Source organism: Martes martes (genome assembly GCF_963455335.1).
Source record: "Martes martes genome assembly, chromosome: 11".
NCBI lineage: Eukaryota > Metazoa > Chordata > Mammalia > Carnivora > Mustelidae > Martes > Martes martes.
The window spans coordinates 40,873,711-40,889,644 of record NC_137899.1 but is presented as its reverse complement, the minus strand read 5'-3'; the positions used below and the strand labels follow the sequence as shown (position 1 = coordinate 40,889,644).

The window sequence follows — 15,934 nt, the reverse complement described above, 5'->3', positions numbered from 1 at the left end:
CTTTCCCCTTACTCCTCACAGTCCCGGGCACTGGTGCCAGGTCTCTCCCCCGACAGGACCCCGCGCCCGGGGGGCGGGGCCCAAAGTTCTTTATCTGAGCTGATTGGCGCGGCCCCAGCTCTGGACGCGTCTCCAAGTCCCAGTGACTCCTCCCCTTTGGAGTTGGGGGGAGCGTGCGGGGAAACAAATAAAACCGCGGGAGGCGGCCGGGGGTGGTCAGACGGGAACTTGAGTCTCCAGCCACTCGCTGCTCCTCACACTCACTGCCGGCCTCCTCCCCTCGGAAGCACCCCAGGATCTCAACCCAGGCAGGGTGCACGAGCCAGCCCACCTGCCCTCCCTGCCCAGACGCGCACCGCCCCAGCTCAGTCCCAGGTTCTGCTTTCCTCAGCCTTCGTCCCCCAAGCCAGCCCCTGCGCTAGCCAGGCCGGGTGGGCATCAAGATGAAGGCGGCCCGCTTCGTGATGCGCAGCGCCGGCTCGCTGAGCAGCGCCGGCCTGGTGCCCCGCGAGGTCGAGCATTTTTCACGCTACAGCCCGTCCCCGCTGTCCATAAAGCAGCTCCTGGACTTTGGTGAGCTGGGAAGTAGGGCCGGGTGGGGGCGCTGGGGTTGGGAAGCTTCCTTAACTTTCAGCCCCAGAGCTCATTGCTTAAAATAACTGGAGTCTGTTATCCTGCTGAACCTTGGAGCCTGGACGCCAGTGCACCTTGCCCTTTCCTAGGTCTGCCTTATTTCTGACAGTTTGTGCCTACAGGTCAAGGCCACTTGCTGACCCGCTGATGCTGGATGGTTTGAGCTCATCCTTCTGTCCACAGCTTCCAGTCAAGATACTTTTTGCTTTGCGTCAGTATTTCTCAGTGATTTAAAAAAAAAACTTTATCTCCTCCTTCACAGCATACTTTGGGGGGAGGATTCTTAATGTTATAAAGTGGCCTCAAATTAATTCAGATTTTCTCCCTTAGCCACCTGCCACCTGTTTACGGGTTATATACATCTCTCTGCATTGCTAACAGATTTCTTTGTCTCTTTACCATTATGGTTTTCCATATATTTGCATTACTGCCAACAATGTTTACAAACTTTCTGCAGTGATTTTTTTTTTAAGATCATATTTATTTATTTGACACAGAGAGAGAGATCACAAGTAGGCAGAGAGCTAGACAGAGAGAGAGAGATAGGAAGCAGGCTCCCTGCTGAGCAGAGAGCCCCATCAATCCCAGGACCCTGAGATCCTGACCTGAGCCAAAGGCAGAGGCTTAACCCACTGAGCCACCCAGGCACCCCTCTGCTGTGATCTTATAAGGAATATTTCAAGGATTTAAATGTGGTATTATTTATCACTAATGTGGAAACATCATGACTCCTACCCACCCTTTTGTTCCTATACTCCAATTTCATATCTAGAACTCTCTGTACGATGTTGTGGGGTTGACATTGTGCTGTTGACTGAGCTATGGGATATTCTGACTTCATGGAAGTGAATCCACTTCCAAAAAAAGAAAGCAATAATCCTCATATTGGTCTTTTTTTTTTTTTAAAGAAAGTAAAGAAAACAACAATGAAAAAGGAGATACTTATTACTTTAAACAGTAATCCAACTGAGGGTGAAACTCTAATTTTATGATTTGTGTGTGGGTTCAATATTGGACAGTCAATGCTATTCAAATGTATCATTTAGAGCTACTTTTCTCCCAAAACTAAATAAAGGTTATTTATTACAGGTTCAGAAAATGCATGTGAAAGAACTTCTTTTGCATTTTTGAGGCAAGAATTGCCTGTGAGGCTAGCCAATATCCTGAAGGAAATTGATATCCTCCCTGATCGATTAGTCAATACCTCTTCAGTGCAATTAGTTAAAAGCTGGTAAGTGGTAAACCATTCCAAAACAGTCTCTATTTTTAAGACAAGTATTTGTGTACGAATTCTTATAATATATTAGCATCATAATTGGAAAACAAGTGGCCTGAAACTAAGTTATTTTGAAGAATGTCAAGATGTTTTTGTAATTTAGTGTGAGTTGTCATAAGGACAGTTATAAAGCTATGAACAGACATTTTGCCCTGAAAAAGTACATACTTTTCACAATATAACTGTATTTTGAATAATAAAAGACAGAGTTTGATATTGCACAAATAATCCTATCCTAGAAATAAACAGAAGGACGGCTATTTAGAGGATCTAACCTTTGTTTCTTACAAACTAATTAATAGCAGGCTTTGGGTTCAAATCCTGTCTCTACCTCTAACCGGTTGTGGAATTCATGGCAAGTATCTTAAATTCTTTATGCCTCAATTCCCCCATCTGTTACTGAGGAAAATAAAGTATATGCTTCAAAAGTTTATGTGAATGAAATTAAATGGGCTAATCCATAAAATAAAGTACTTAAAACAGTACCTGGCACACAGTCACCACTTAATAATTGTCAATTATTATCATCGCATTTTACAGATAAGGATTTTGAGGCTTGGAGAGGGTAGATCACCCAAAGGAACAAATTTTCAGAGAATGGAACCGGAATATGCACTGAGGCGGATATATACCAGAGCCTCACCCTAATTCACTGACTACACAGCTTTACCGATTTAAGAAATCTATATATATTATAAATATTATAAATGTATATTATATGATTGTGTATATTATATAAGTATTATATTTATAATATATTAATAAATATATATCTATAGTATATACTATAAATATAAAATAAACATAATAATTATTAAATAGAAATATATACTATAAATATAAATAAGTATTATACTTATATAAATATAAGTATTATATATTATAAGTAAATATATAAATATAGATTATTAAATAATTACTATCTGAAACACATCATCCCTAGCATTTACTGATGCTTTCATGACTTCTACTCACCTATGAGTGAATATAGCAGGAAAAATATGAAGCCTTCCTTAAAAAGTTTTTTTCTAAATGCTATAAAAAAAGAAAACACTTGCCAGATAAAACAAAAAACTGACTACTGATCTGGAATGATTGAAGAAATATCAATTTTAAGTTAGAAAGTTGAGTGTTAAAATCGTAGCTTCGTTTTTGTTGTTGTTGTTGTTGTTGTTTGGTTTTTTATTAAGATACAGTGTTTTCCAGATGTGTTGGAGGAAAGTTTTAATTTTAAACATAATAATTCCTCTCTTGCAATCATTTTGAAATGATTTAGCTACTTGTATCTGACTATTCAACTTTAAAGCACGACTGTCCCTTTACAGGTATATCCAGAGCCTGATGGATTTGGTGGAATTCCATGAGAAAAGCCCAGAGGACCAGAAAGCATTATCAGAGTAAGTTCTATGCATTTGAATATGTGTCTAAAACTTTGACTATTTCCTGGGACGCCTGGGTGGCTCAGTTGGTTGGGCGGCTGCCTTCGGCTCAGGTCATGTTCCCGGCGTTCTGGGATCGAGTCCCGCATCGGGCTCCTTGCTTGGCGGGGAGCCTGCTTCTCCCTCTGCCTCTGCCTGTGCTCGCTCTCTCTCTCTCTCTGACAAATAAATAAAATCTTTAAAAAAAAAAAAAAAACTTTGACTATTTCCAGAAATACTCCTAAGATTTTTTTTGGGGGGGGGACATAAATTAAAGGAGCTACACTCTGAATAACAAATAGCCTCCCCCTTACAAATGACAAGTTTTGACTTGCTGGTTTTTTAAAAGTGGAGAGGAATGATGGCATTGAAAATGATGCTGAGTCTGAGCAAGTGCAGGGAACTTTTTATTTTGAGGAAATCTATTTTTACTATAAATTCAGTCAGATGATTAGATTCACAAGTGGATTTACTATTACATAATATTAATATATGTCATTGTTACCGGAGATTGAACATTATCTTTCAGAGTAACTGATCGTTTCTGGCTATAAGAATAGGAAAGAAGAATCTTTTTATAAATCCGAGAAGAAACCTTGAGGGTTTTTTCCACAGTGGCACTCTAGAATTCTCTTTAATATTAATTATCTTTTAATTATTATTTTTTAAAGAGAAGGCTTAATGAATTCCCAGAATGAATTCACCAGTTAGAAGGCCGGTAGTTTTACATTAAGCTAGAAGGAAAACAAAATCTGTTTGTGATACTATCTCTTCTGTTGTAGTCAAAGAATCTGTAAGTGAGAACCTTACATTTTACCATTTGATTTCTTTAGATGGGTACTTAAAAAAGTTTTAGCCTTCTTTGGGGTAGTCTAAGGGATGTAAGTGAAGGAAACTTATTTGAATTTTCAGTAACTGTAAATGTGTTTTGGCTTAGTTTTGTAGATACTCTCATCAAAGTTCGAAATAGACACCACAATGTAGTTCCGACCATGGCACAAGGAATCATAGAATATAAAGATGGCTGTACAGTTGACCCAGTCACCAATCAAAATCTTCAGTATTTCTTGGATCGATTTTACATGAACCGTATTTCTACCCGGATGCTGATGAACCAGCATAGTAAGTTAGCTCATTGTGGTCATGACCTACTGAGAAGGGTATGGAATATAAGCCATACCCCAACCAGATGTTTCATTATTCAGGGCCTCACGTTCTTTTTCAATAATCATGATTATCCTGATTTTTATAACAACATCTTTTGTTTTTATTTTTCAACAGTTCTTATATTTAGTGACTCACAGACAGGAAACCCAACTCACATTGGAAGCATTGATCCAAACTGCGATGTGGCAGCCGTGGTCCAAGGTAATCTCTAGATTTCTGCATTTCCCTTATTGAAAATATACACTATATGATTGACATATCTCTGGTTGAAGTGAGTTTGTGAATAACTTTATATTCCGAGTGTTCCGTTTATATTTTTATAAATATTGTCATGGAGGTCCTTTGCTTTTGAGAGTCAGGGGTTTAAAACTCATTAATAAAATTATAAAAATCCAAACATTACTGGTTAATGTGCCATATTCTTATATATTGTATCCAATATTTGAATTGTGCGTATTCCTATTGCCACAGCTATAACTTCAACACTATCTTAATTTTTTCTTCAATAAAATATTAAAAAGTTTTTTTTTCATATATAAAAACCTGTACTCTCAATGAATATTCTAGACTAAGGGTAGTACACACATTGAAGATCATGTGAAAATTTTACTTGGCATAAATTCATTTCATCATTATGAAAAAAACTTTCTATTTCAGATGCCTTTGAGTGTTCAAAGATGCTTTGTGACCAGTATTATTTAACATCTCCAGAATTAAAGCTCACACAAGTGAATGGTAAGCTACAAATAAAACATATTTTAATCTATGGGAAATTCGCTGTTCTCCCAGTATGATTACTTCTTGTAAATACAAAGCAACTTCTGTGTTCCTTTTCTCCCTTCTGAACAACTCTAGAATTTGTATACTTCTCTTTTGAAACCAAAGTTCTCTTCATCTCAGTTGGAAAGTTCCAATTGAGTATATTCAGTTGGTAATGATGATTCATAAAAAGGAATGGTTTGAACAAATAATTTAAGATTTAAAGTAGCAACCTAGTTTCAATATCTTAGATCAAAGAAAGAGAGCTTATTGCAAAATACGGGAGTCAGGGAGGCCAGAAATAGGAGGAACCACTTGGTAGTGGAAATATCCTCTTGGAGGGGCGCCTGGGTGGCTCAGTGGGTTAAGCCTCTGCCTTCGGCTCAGGTCATGATCTCAGGGTCCTGGGATCGAGCCCCGCATCGGGCTCTCTGCTCAGCAGGGAGCCTGCTTCCTCTTCTCTCTCTGCCTGCCTCTCTGCCTACTTGTGATCTCCGTCTGTCAAATAAATGAATAAAATCTTTAAAAAAAAAAATATCCTCCTGGAGAAGTTACTCATAAGACCTAGAAACAAAAATACTTTAAATTGTACTGTAAGAAATAAGCCAGTCATGGACAAATACTGTGTGATTCCACTTACCTGAAGTATGTAAAATAGTTAAATTCAGAGAGGCAGAAAGTAGAATGGTGGTTGCCAGAAGCTGGGGACTGGGGTAAAGGGGAGTTGCTATTTAATGAGGATAAAATTTCAGTTATGCAAGATGAATAAGTTCTAGAAATCCGCTGTACAACATTACACCTACAATTAACAATACTACATTGTATCCTTAGATAGTTAAGAAGGTGGATCTCATGTTAAAAGTTCTTTTAAAAATGTTTTTAAATTACAAAAAAAATTAATTGCACCGTAAGTATACACCACTGTTTTGGAAGCAGAGCATAACTCAGTGGCTTTAGCTCTAGGGTACCTGAGAAGAGAGGGTCTTCCCACATTGAAGTGATAAAATAATGGACGCAAGGCACTGTTTTTATCGTATCCTGTAGTGCTTCTCAGAACAGGACAGTTAAAATTAAGTTGCTCACATTAAAAGTACCCTAACTCTAACTCATGGATTGGGTTATATGTACATGTAATTGATTGCTAAATTAAAAATGGGAATACAAATAAAGGTTGAAGAATATCTCTAAGCATTAACAGCATTGTTGCATAATATGTGTAGATAAACTGCTTGAACTGTTTGATAAAATAAAGAGGGAATTGTGCCAGGCCTTCTGTTTTCTGATTCAAACTTGGCCAAGGCCTGGGACACCAAAGAATAATACTTTGATTTTTCTTCTCAAACAGTATTAAGAGGTTTTTGTTTCTCTGTTTTCTTTTGCCTCTCAGTAAAATGTAAGCATATTTAGCCTGTAAGATTTAATGTTTGGGTGATATAAATCAAGAATAATCAAATGTGTTATTTTCCCATAAAATATAAAAATTTTAGTTAACATTAATTTCAGTATTATACTGTGGCTACATGAATTTTTTTCTTTCTTAAAATGGTGATTTTAACTCTGAAATAGCACAGTATGAAAGTTTTGAAAGCAGAAACAAATAGTTCACGTAACCTAATTTAGAGCATTCTTGTCACGCACTATATCTGACCTCATACATTTGCAGAGAAATGCAGAAGTTAATCATAGAGCACAAGGCAGCAGCTGTGATAGCATTTTGAAAATAAGCCAGCTGTGTTTACTGTTTAAGAGGGAAGTTCAAGGGTAGATCCTAGAAGGTTCTAGGGTAGTACAGGAAGATGGAGTGTATTCTAATCTTGGGAATAAGGAGTCTTTATTAATCAAATAGATACAGAAGTTTGTCTTCCTGAAATACTTGTTCACCAGTTCTAAATGAGTTTAAATTTTTTTCTAGGAAAATCTCCAGGCCAACCAATTCACATTGTATATGTACCTTCTCACCTTCATCATATGCTCTTTGAACTATTCAAGGTATGACACTTCCAAATAATTGCAATCTTGTTTTGTTTTTAATTCACTGGTTACCTTTTTATTTCCTTTATCGTTTCCCACTGAGTGGGAGCCTCACTATCCTCTCCCAAACGTGCTTCAGGGCTCCTAACAGAAAGGGCCCCCGCAGTTCAGCAGAGCCTCCACACGTACTGGAGAACGCATGATAGGACTCACGATGTCTTTGTGCTCCCTGTTCTTATTATTTTTTTCAAGTGTCCAACAAAACGTTAGTCATACAGGCAATTGTCAAGGAAGGCCAGGGGGTGAATGCTGCAGTGAATGGGGCCTTGTTACGTCCACCCCTGCAGGATGGTCCAGCTCCAAATCCAGATATTTGGGTCCAGAGTTACTGCAGGTGGCAGGGCTCCAACGTGAGTCTAGAATATACTCAGAAGGCAGCCAGTTCCCTCCATGAGCAACTGTAATGTGCCTATGAACCGTCTGGGGTTTCGTTGAAATTCTGATTCAGTGGCACTAGGCTGGGGCCTGGGGTTTAGAATTTGTAATAAGCTGACGGGTTGATGCTGCTGGTTCACATTCCACACTTTCCATCGCAAGACTATAGGACAGTGCTTCTCGAACTTCAGTATGCATTGGAATCACCTAGAGGGCTTCTTTCTTTCTTTCTTTTTTTAAGATTGTATTTGTTATTTGACAGAGAGACAGTGAGAGAGGGAACACAAGCAGGGGGAGTGGGAGAGGGAGAAGCAGGCTTCCCGCCGAGCAGGGAGCCCCATGCGGGGCTCAATCCCAGGACTCTGGGATCATGACCTGAGCTGAAGGCAGAGGCTTAACAACTGAGCCACCCAGACGCCCCTGGGGGGCTTCTTTAAACACAGATTCTCAGGCACTGGTCCAGAGATTCTGATTCTGTACATCTGAGAATTTGCATTTCTAACAAGCTCACCAAGGATGTGAATGTTAGTGGTCTGAGGTAGCCAGGTACCAAGAATCAAATCCTGTCCTGGGTTCTAAGACCAAGCTAAAACTGTACTTACACCAAAAAAAAAAAAAAGAAAAGAAAAGAAAAGAAAAGAAAAAACACCCTAAGCTTTATAAAGGATGCTTTCCATGAATCTCCTGGACTTCTTGAGGAGAAAGCCTTAAAAAAAGTGAAATTTGCCTCTAATTCTGATACAGCTTTTCTCAGAATTTATCGTTTCTTACCTTATTCTAATGTTAGTGCAATGAGGTATTGATTGTACTGCAGATATTCTGATCTATTTTCTTTTACTTCAGCTAATGATTAGAACTTAGTATTATATAGGGGTGCCTGGGTGGCTCAGTGGGTTAAAGCCTCTGCCTTCTGCTCAGGTCATGATCTCAGGGTCCTGGGATGGAGCCCCGCATCGGGCTCTCTGCTCAACGGGGAGCCTGCTTCCTCCTCTCTCTCTGCCTGCCTCTCTGCCTACTTGTGATCCCTGTCTGTCAAATGAATAAATAAAATCTTTAAAAAAAAAATTTAAAAATTACAAAAAAGAACTCAGTATTATATAGAAACCAGAAAACAGATAATGTACCACAAGGAGGTTAGAGAGGAAAATGGGTGACGTAAACCAAAACTTAATCTGTATGAGACCCATCCAGTTGTCTGCAAACTTGTTTGAGTTTCTTCTCTGTTAAAGGACACAAGATAATTTTTGCCTTGATTTCATTCATTTTGAAATTGAATGGTCCAGCTCTTAGAGTTGTTTTGCCATCATTGGTAAAAGTTAAGATGATAATCAAATGCAAATTGAAATTTAATTTAGAATTATTTACTATCCTTTTAAATAGTAACAACCTTTCCCAGCAAGTTTTATAAAAGCCAATAAATTGGTTCAATGATTCACTGTTCATTTGTTATGTAATAGTCTTTGGTGCTTGGATGTAAAATGTAATGGAAAGACAGAAAAGAGAGAGCCAGGAAATGGACTATAAAAACCAATTTCTACATTTAAATTAAGCTTACAAATAAGAACTTGACAGCTAGCAGAATTGTTTTTCCATTAGACATTACTCCCAGGAGCTATATTACATGGTAAATGAATATTTTTCATTATACATCCTGCATGACACATTCATAAATGGCTATTTACAGAGCTGTTTTACTACTAACTTAAAAAAAATAGGAACTTTGAATTACCCTCTGTGCCGCTTTTATTTTAAACATAAAAAACAGTTATTTATTGTTTCTCATTCTTCTGCCATTGAATTCCTTATGGTTTTGATTTCTTTAGAATGCAATGAGGGCAACCGTCGAACACCAGGAAAACTGGCCTTCCCTTACGCCAATTGAAGTGATTGTTGTCTTGGGAAAAGAAGATCTGACAATCAAGGTAACCATTTTCTGTTGTTCGTTGGAGTCTCTCTCTTTTTTTTTTTTTTTAAGATTTTATTTATTTATTTGACAGAGATCACAAGTAGGCCTGGGGGGCGGTGGGGGTGAAGCAGGCTCCCTGCTGAGCAGAGAACGCTGGGATCATGACCCGAGCTGAATGCAGAGGCTTTAACCCACTGAGCCACCCAGGCGCCCCTGGAGTCTCTCTTGAGAGAACGGAAAAGTGTCAATAATAGTGAAGTGATCTGCTTTGAGCAGCAGATCAAAGTCTATGGTGTGCATAGGCCATAATGACTTTTAAATAAAGGAAAAACCTTTTCAGATGGACACATGCACCTTGTGTTTCACATGTAGCTTTGGTTTGTTTATTTAAGATTTCGGACAGAGGTGGTGGCGTTCCCCTGAGGATCATTGACCGTCTCTTTAGTTACACATACTCTACTGCACCAACCCCCGTGATGGATAATTCCCGCAATGCTCCTCTGGTAAGACCAGTTACACGGCTACATTCATCCCAGCCACCTAGTCCTAAAGGCAGAGCAAGGATTACAAGGAAGTATTTAGGCAAGTTAGTCAATTTAGTTAAATTGGGCGTGGGGGATAGGAGAAAGCAGGAGAAATCAAGCTGAAGAAGGTGAAACAATTTACCAGAGGTCTCTGATTGGAAGCAGAAATCACTTACCTTGGCTTTAGAACATCACTAGCAAGGAGGCTAATAACACTTGCCTATGTTTTGCATTTCCATGAGCATGTCCACTTCTTTGCCAATAATTGATCTTTTCCCTCTAGGCTGGTTTTGGTTACGGCTTGCCAATTTCTCGTCTATATGCCAAGTACTTTCAAGGAGATCTGAATCTCTACTCTATGTCAGGATATGGAACCGACGCCATCATCTACTTAAAGGTATCCTTTCAATTCAGTAGAAACAATCATATTTCTATTTTTTTAAAGATTTTATTTGTTTGTTTGTTTGAGAGAGGGAAAGACGGGGAAGGGGCAGAAGGAGAAGGAGAGGAAGAGCTCAGGTGGACTCCTCAGTGAGTGTGAAGCCCGGGACTCCGTCTCATGAGTTCGAGATCATGACCTGAGCTGAAATCAAGAGCCTGACGCCTTCGCCAGGTGGCTCAGATGATTAAACATCTGCCTTTGAAAAAAATAAAAAATAAAAAATAAACATCTGCCTTTGGCTCAGGTTATGATCCCGGGGTCCTGAGATCGAGTCCCTCATCAGGCTTCCCTCCCTCTGCCTGCCTCTCTCTCTCTCTCTCTCTCTGTCTCTCATGAGTAAATAAATAAAATCTTTAAAAAAAAAAAAAAAAAAAAGAGACGCCCCACCGACTAAGCCACCCAGGTGCCCCGAAACAATATTTCTGAAAGCAATGTTGCTCTTAAGGTCCTGAGTTCCACGCTCCACTGTGTGAATACCTCAAACTGAGTTAATGCAAATAACAACCACATGTCATTTTATTTTCTGTTTGGTATGTGTAGATTTACTCATTAATATTTAATATGGTAACTTACCAGTTGGAAGTGGGACCAGGCTACCTGCTTTAAGTGAAGCAAAATTTTTTCTCAAGAAGCATATTAGTCTCCAAGTGAGGACATCCTCATGTGAATTTCTTAAACCAACGCCTTTTGGCATCTGTGAGAATAGTTGTGCCTTTGTTTTACTTAAACTCATGGGAAATATATGCTAATAATGTTCCAGCCTAGAAAACAGCTGATACCAAGATACTCAAGACCTTAAGTTGACCTTATTAGAAATCCAGGGAAGAAAAGCTAACTGCTCACGAGCTGTCACTGGGATGTCTGGCATTTCCTGATTAAACTTTAAAACTTGACACATGTTTTTTCTATTTCTGATAAAGCCTCAGTGTATTCGTTAAGGTCACTGTCCTGATTTGTTCATTGTTTTCCAGCAGTTTTGACTGAAAATGTATTTACAGGTATTAGTAACTAAAACATTAAGCTTGTGGGTTCCCATTTTGTGCAAGGGAATTATGTGCTGAGAGGCCTTTGACTGTCTGAAGTCACTGTATTCATTTCTTAATGAGCAAAAGTCTTCAAAGTACTGGGAAAGATTAAGAGATGGTATATAGTATCAGATTTTAATAAATTAATAGTATCAGATTAGGACTCTTTATCACAGATACAAAAGTTTTTGTAAAGAAATAATAGCTTTGCTATTCAGTTCTGTCACATCAGCAATATCCGAACAAGGGACAGGTGTAAATATTGGAGACAAATTCTGTTCCCCAATTTATAACTGTGTATATATTATTTTGGCACCTAGAGGATGGAAATAATATTTACTTTTTTCGTTTTCTTTTATACCCTGCCCAGCATATGGGCATATATAAGGGCTATGGTGTGCCCTTACTAACTGAATCAACTAAAGGAATGTATTTGAATGTTTGAGTACTTACCTCCGGATTTATTTTGAATAATCACTTCAGGTACAAATTGTGCCACAAATAATTTCTTTGAGTTGACTTTTCTTCCCCTTCTTCTTTTAGGCTTTATCTTCAGAATCTGTAGAAAAACTCCCAGTCTTTAACAAATCAGCCTTCAAACACTATCAGATGAGCATCGAGGCTGACGACTGGTGTATCCCAAGCAAGGAACCAAAGAACTTGGCAAAGGAGAAAGTGGCTCTGTGACGAGAGTCGCTCGGGACACTTTACGGGATCAAAGTGGGTCTGCGCCAGTGCTGCTTCCTGAATGCTTGCATGTGAGCTCTCGTTTCCTCAGAAACAAAAGCACAAAAACCCGCTGATCAGAACAGTGGTGCAAAGAGGAACGAAGCCTGTTTCTCAGATCCAGGATAGTGTAACGAGGGCGTTATTCTTTCAACCTGGCCCGACGCACGAGCTTATATCAAATCCTGAAGCAGGAAAGGCCTCAGTTTGCCCTGTCTTTGTCAACAAGGATGGGAATGCGAGTGAAGTGAAGATAGAAGCTGGCACTTGCAGTAGACTGATATTTTAGGCCTGCTGTTGATGGCGTAAGATATTGGCATTTATTGCATATCAAGTGTCACTATGCCAATATTTCCCTGCCATCAAAGGGTTGGGGCTTAGTTTACGCTATGTCATTAGAAATGTATATAACGGTACATTTCCTATGTTTCTATGTTCTCTGGGGAGGAAAAGCTGGTGACTAAATAACATTTACTTTGTATGTTATTTGATGAAGAAGAATGAGTCGAAATATTTTATTCAAAGTTGCAGCCAAGGCATCGGGCCAGTGTAGAAACTCAGAAGAAAGCCTCTTCTGATAAATACTGTGTCTTCATTATGCTGCTCTCTTGTTCACACTTCATGTCATAAGTGAACACTTATTGCCAGGTGCCTGCCTAGTCTTGGGTGAGTTTTAAAATAGGCACTGAATTCAGGATGTTGGTGGTTGGAGGGGGAGAAGAATTACCAAAGTGATAACAAAGTTATCTCTCGCCTTGCTTTTTTATAAATGAGATGGTGGGTTGGAAAAACCAGTTAGGGAAAGAAATCATGCATTCAGAACCTAACTCGGTAGGAGGGTCTGTTCCCTCCCCTGAAATGGTGGTAATCCAATGATGGCATCCCCTTTCTCGGCTTAAAAAGGTATATTTTTGATATGTGTAATTATATTCTTTACACTCCTGCATTAACATGTTTATATAAACAATTCCTAATTATGAAATGGCTCAAGAACATTAGAATTTAAATACTTCTTGGGACAGTTTTAACAAATAGCCTGAGAGTAAGAGGTTTTCATGCCAGGAGGCTTTCATTTGGATCATTGAGACTGAGGACTGATAAATGGAAGTTGTAATGCATATGGAACTTTTGGGGACTTCAATTATAATAGGCAGGTGGACAGGCCTGTCTAGCACATAATTCTCACAGAATGAAGGACAGGAGGAAGAAAGAAAGGAAGGGGGGAAGGAAGGAAGGAAGCGGGGAAGGACGGAAACAGAGGGCATGCATCTTGCTTTTTCCCCTACAAAGTATTTCAAGAAATTGTCTATATTTTCATAGATAAGTTACTGGCAAGAGGATGAATTGATCTTTCTCAAAACAGAATGGCTTTTTAAAATGGGTCTCTCACTTTTGCGACATAATAGGCTTTCATGAGATTAAATAAACTCATCCGTGTCCAACTGATGTGTCAACCAGGATATAGAAAAAAACTAGAATTTTCTGCATTGCAAAAGAATCAGTACTCTTTGTATATGTCGAATTTAACATTTGTGTTTCATTTTGTTGTGACCTAGAATTGTGGTGCTTCTGGTCGTGGCCATGGAGGCCTCAAATGATTTGTTGCTTATGTCAGACTTTATCACGAGAAGTCCTAGAGAGTGACTCTTCTTGATGGTGGGACTCTGGCTCGTGCATTTATCGATTACACAAAACTTCTTGCAAGAGGTCATTTGACTTTTGACTGAGCTTAAACATTTTGCACGGATATACTTGTATTTACCAAAGATTTAAAGCAGTTGATTAAGGAATTAACCCCAACACTGTGAATTATCTTTAAAATACTAGAGAAGAAATGTTCATATCACAATAACATAAACTGTAAATGGAATCCTGTAAGAGAGAAATTGTATTGGTATTTGTGAGATCTGCGGAAGAGCTTCAGGATTCTAGCAGATGGATACTGAACGTTCAGGCCCACTGAAGTTATGGATGTATACACTGTGTTTTTGTCTCTGTGTACAGAAGGATGTAATCATTTTTATAATACATATTTTTATTATAACAGTAAACATCGTCTTTTGAAATTTGTTCCTCAAAGAGATGGCAAAATATTAAGAAACATTTGAGATAAAGATTTTCTTCACTTTGCACTCAAATCTAATTCATCTCTGTATTGGGGATAGCCTTTTAAAAGTATTGAAAGCCACTTAAAATTTTGATTTTTAAACTAAAAGATAAGTACTTTATAGAAGTCCACAAATTTCTGATTGTCTTTTGCTTTCTCATGTATGCCCCAGTTGCACATAGTACACAGTTTATCTACATAAATATATTGAATATATTCAATAATCATTTTTGCCATGTACATATTCTGCATTTTTTTTTTTGGTAAACTCAAAATTCCACTTGGTGACTGTATTTATGTAACAAATACAGTAAAGTACCAAAATAATTACCTAGATAATTTAGGTTCCCAAACAACTTCTGGATTAAATATCTGAGTAAGATAGAAAATATCTGAAAAAAGATAGAAATTACTAAATTAATCTTTACGTTGTCTTTCTTCACTAATTTAATCCTACTTTATATTTAGATAGCGTCCTTTGTCTACCTTCATAATGCCCTTATTGGCAAAGTTTTGTAAGTAAAAAAGAAAAAGAGGGAGGGGGGAGAGAGGAAAGAAAGAACAAAAGAGAGAGAGAGAGGAAGGAAAGAAAGAGAAAAGAAAATGAGTGGAATGGATTCGTCATAAGTAAATTCTAAATTTTGTCAGAGTAAGCATATTTGAATCAGAAATGCCATGAAGCTAAGGCATTAGACCTAAAGAACATAAAGATAGAGTAAAGATACAGTGTATCATGACATTCTCCTTGACTGCCCTCATTTCTCCTGTCAGAGAAGCGTGGCACCATGTGTCTAAAGAAAGCACATCACACATGCGCACGCATACACGTACACACACAGAATTTAGCTGTACAGTGTCCTTGGATTAAGCTGCTTGGAAGGTAGACAGTTCGTGCACTACACAGGCTCAGAACCTCTATCCACATTTCCATAAAAACTGCAAGACTTTAAATCCCACAACTTCCCATATATGCGTGCACACACACACACACACACACACATACATATACACACACATCTTTTTGACTCAAGTCAAAGGATACTAATTTTTGAGTAAAACAAAGTTGGCTAAATTTTCATGAAACCATCTTTATACCATTTCTCCCAAATTTCAAATTTGACTAGAAATGGCAAAAGCATTTGATCTTAACTACAATGACATGTGCAGAGAGATCTTTGAGAGCTAGTAGCATGGGCATTGACCTTGATAATTCCTTCACTCTCGGCTCTGCTTCCAAGTGGTGCACTTACCCTTAGCTGTGTACCAACACATCAAATGTACATGAACTTTGCCAATCGCTCTGATCTGGCCTGGTGAAAGAATTGAGGGACTTTCATAATTTCACAGGGTCTTGGCCAAGAAATCCCTAAACCCCCTGCCATGAACACTGAAAGCAGTCAGGTTTTTATGTCCAATAATGTTTGCCCATATCTCTCTTTTTGATTTTTCACTTTTTATCTTACATCACAGTTACTTGGGCAGTCCATAAACATTCACTGGACAAAGAGATGAATAAACACATAAATCAACTACTGCCTATAGAAC

The 15,934-nt window shown here is 38.4% G+C and overlaps 1 protein-coding gene across 3 annotated transcripts; it reads left to right on the top strand.

Annotated features, from left to right (window-relative positions):
* The first annotated feature begins 211 nt into the window (after positions 1 to 211).
* PDK4 (pyruvate dehydrogenase kinase 4) lies at positions 212 to 14,333 on the top strand. Of its 3 annotated transcripts, none has more exons than XR_013967649.1 (12): positions 212 to 573; positions 1,723 to 1,864; positions 3,235 to 3,306; positions 4,265 to 4,449; positions 4,609 to 4,695; positions 5,152 to 5,229; positions 7,166 to 7,242; positions 9,483 to 9,581; positions 9,958 to 10,068; positions 10,373 to 10,486; positions 12,100 to 12,314; positions 13,839 to 14,333. XR_013967649.1 is itself a non-coding variant. In XM_080818400.1 (12 exons), exons 1-11 carry the CDS (start codon positions 444 to 446, stop codon positions 12,241 to 12,243), a joined length of 1,239 nt encoding a protein of 412 aa, XP_080674526.1. In that variant the 5' UTR covers positions 212 to 443; the 3' UTR covers positions 12,244 to 12,276; positions 13,839 to 14,333. The 3 variants fall into 3 exon arrangements, 2 of the variants coding, with proteins under 2 accessions (XP_080674526.1, XP_080674525.1); XM_080818400.1 differs by having other exon boundaries at positions 12,100 to 12,276; XM_080818399.1 differs by having other exon boundaries at positions 12,100 to 14,333.
* Positions 14,334 to 15,934: the final 1,601 nt, after the last annotated feature.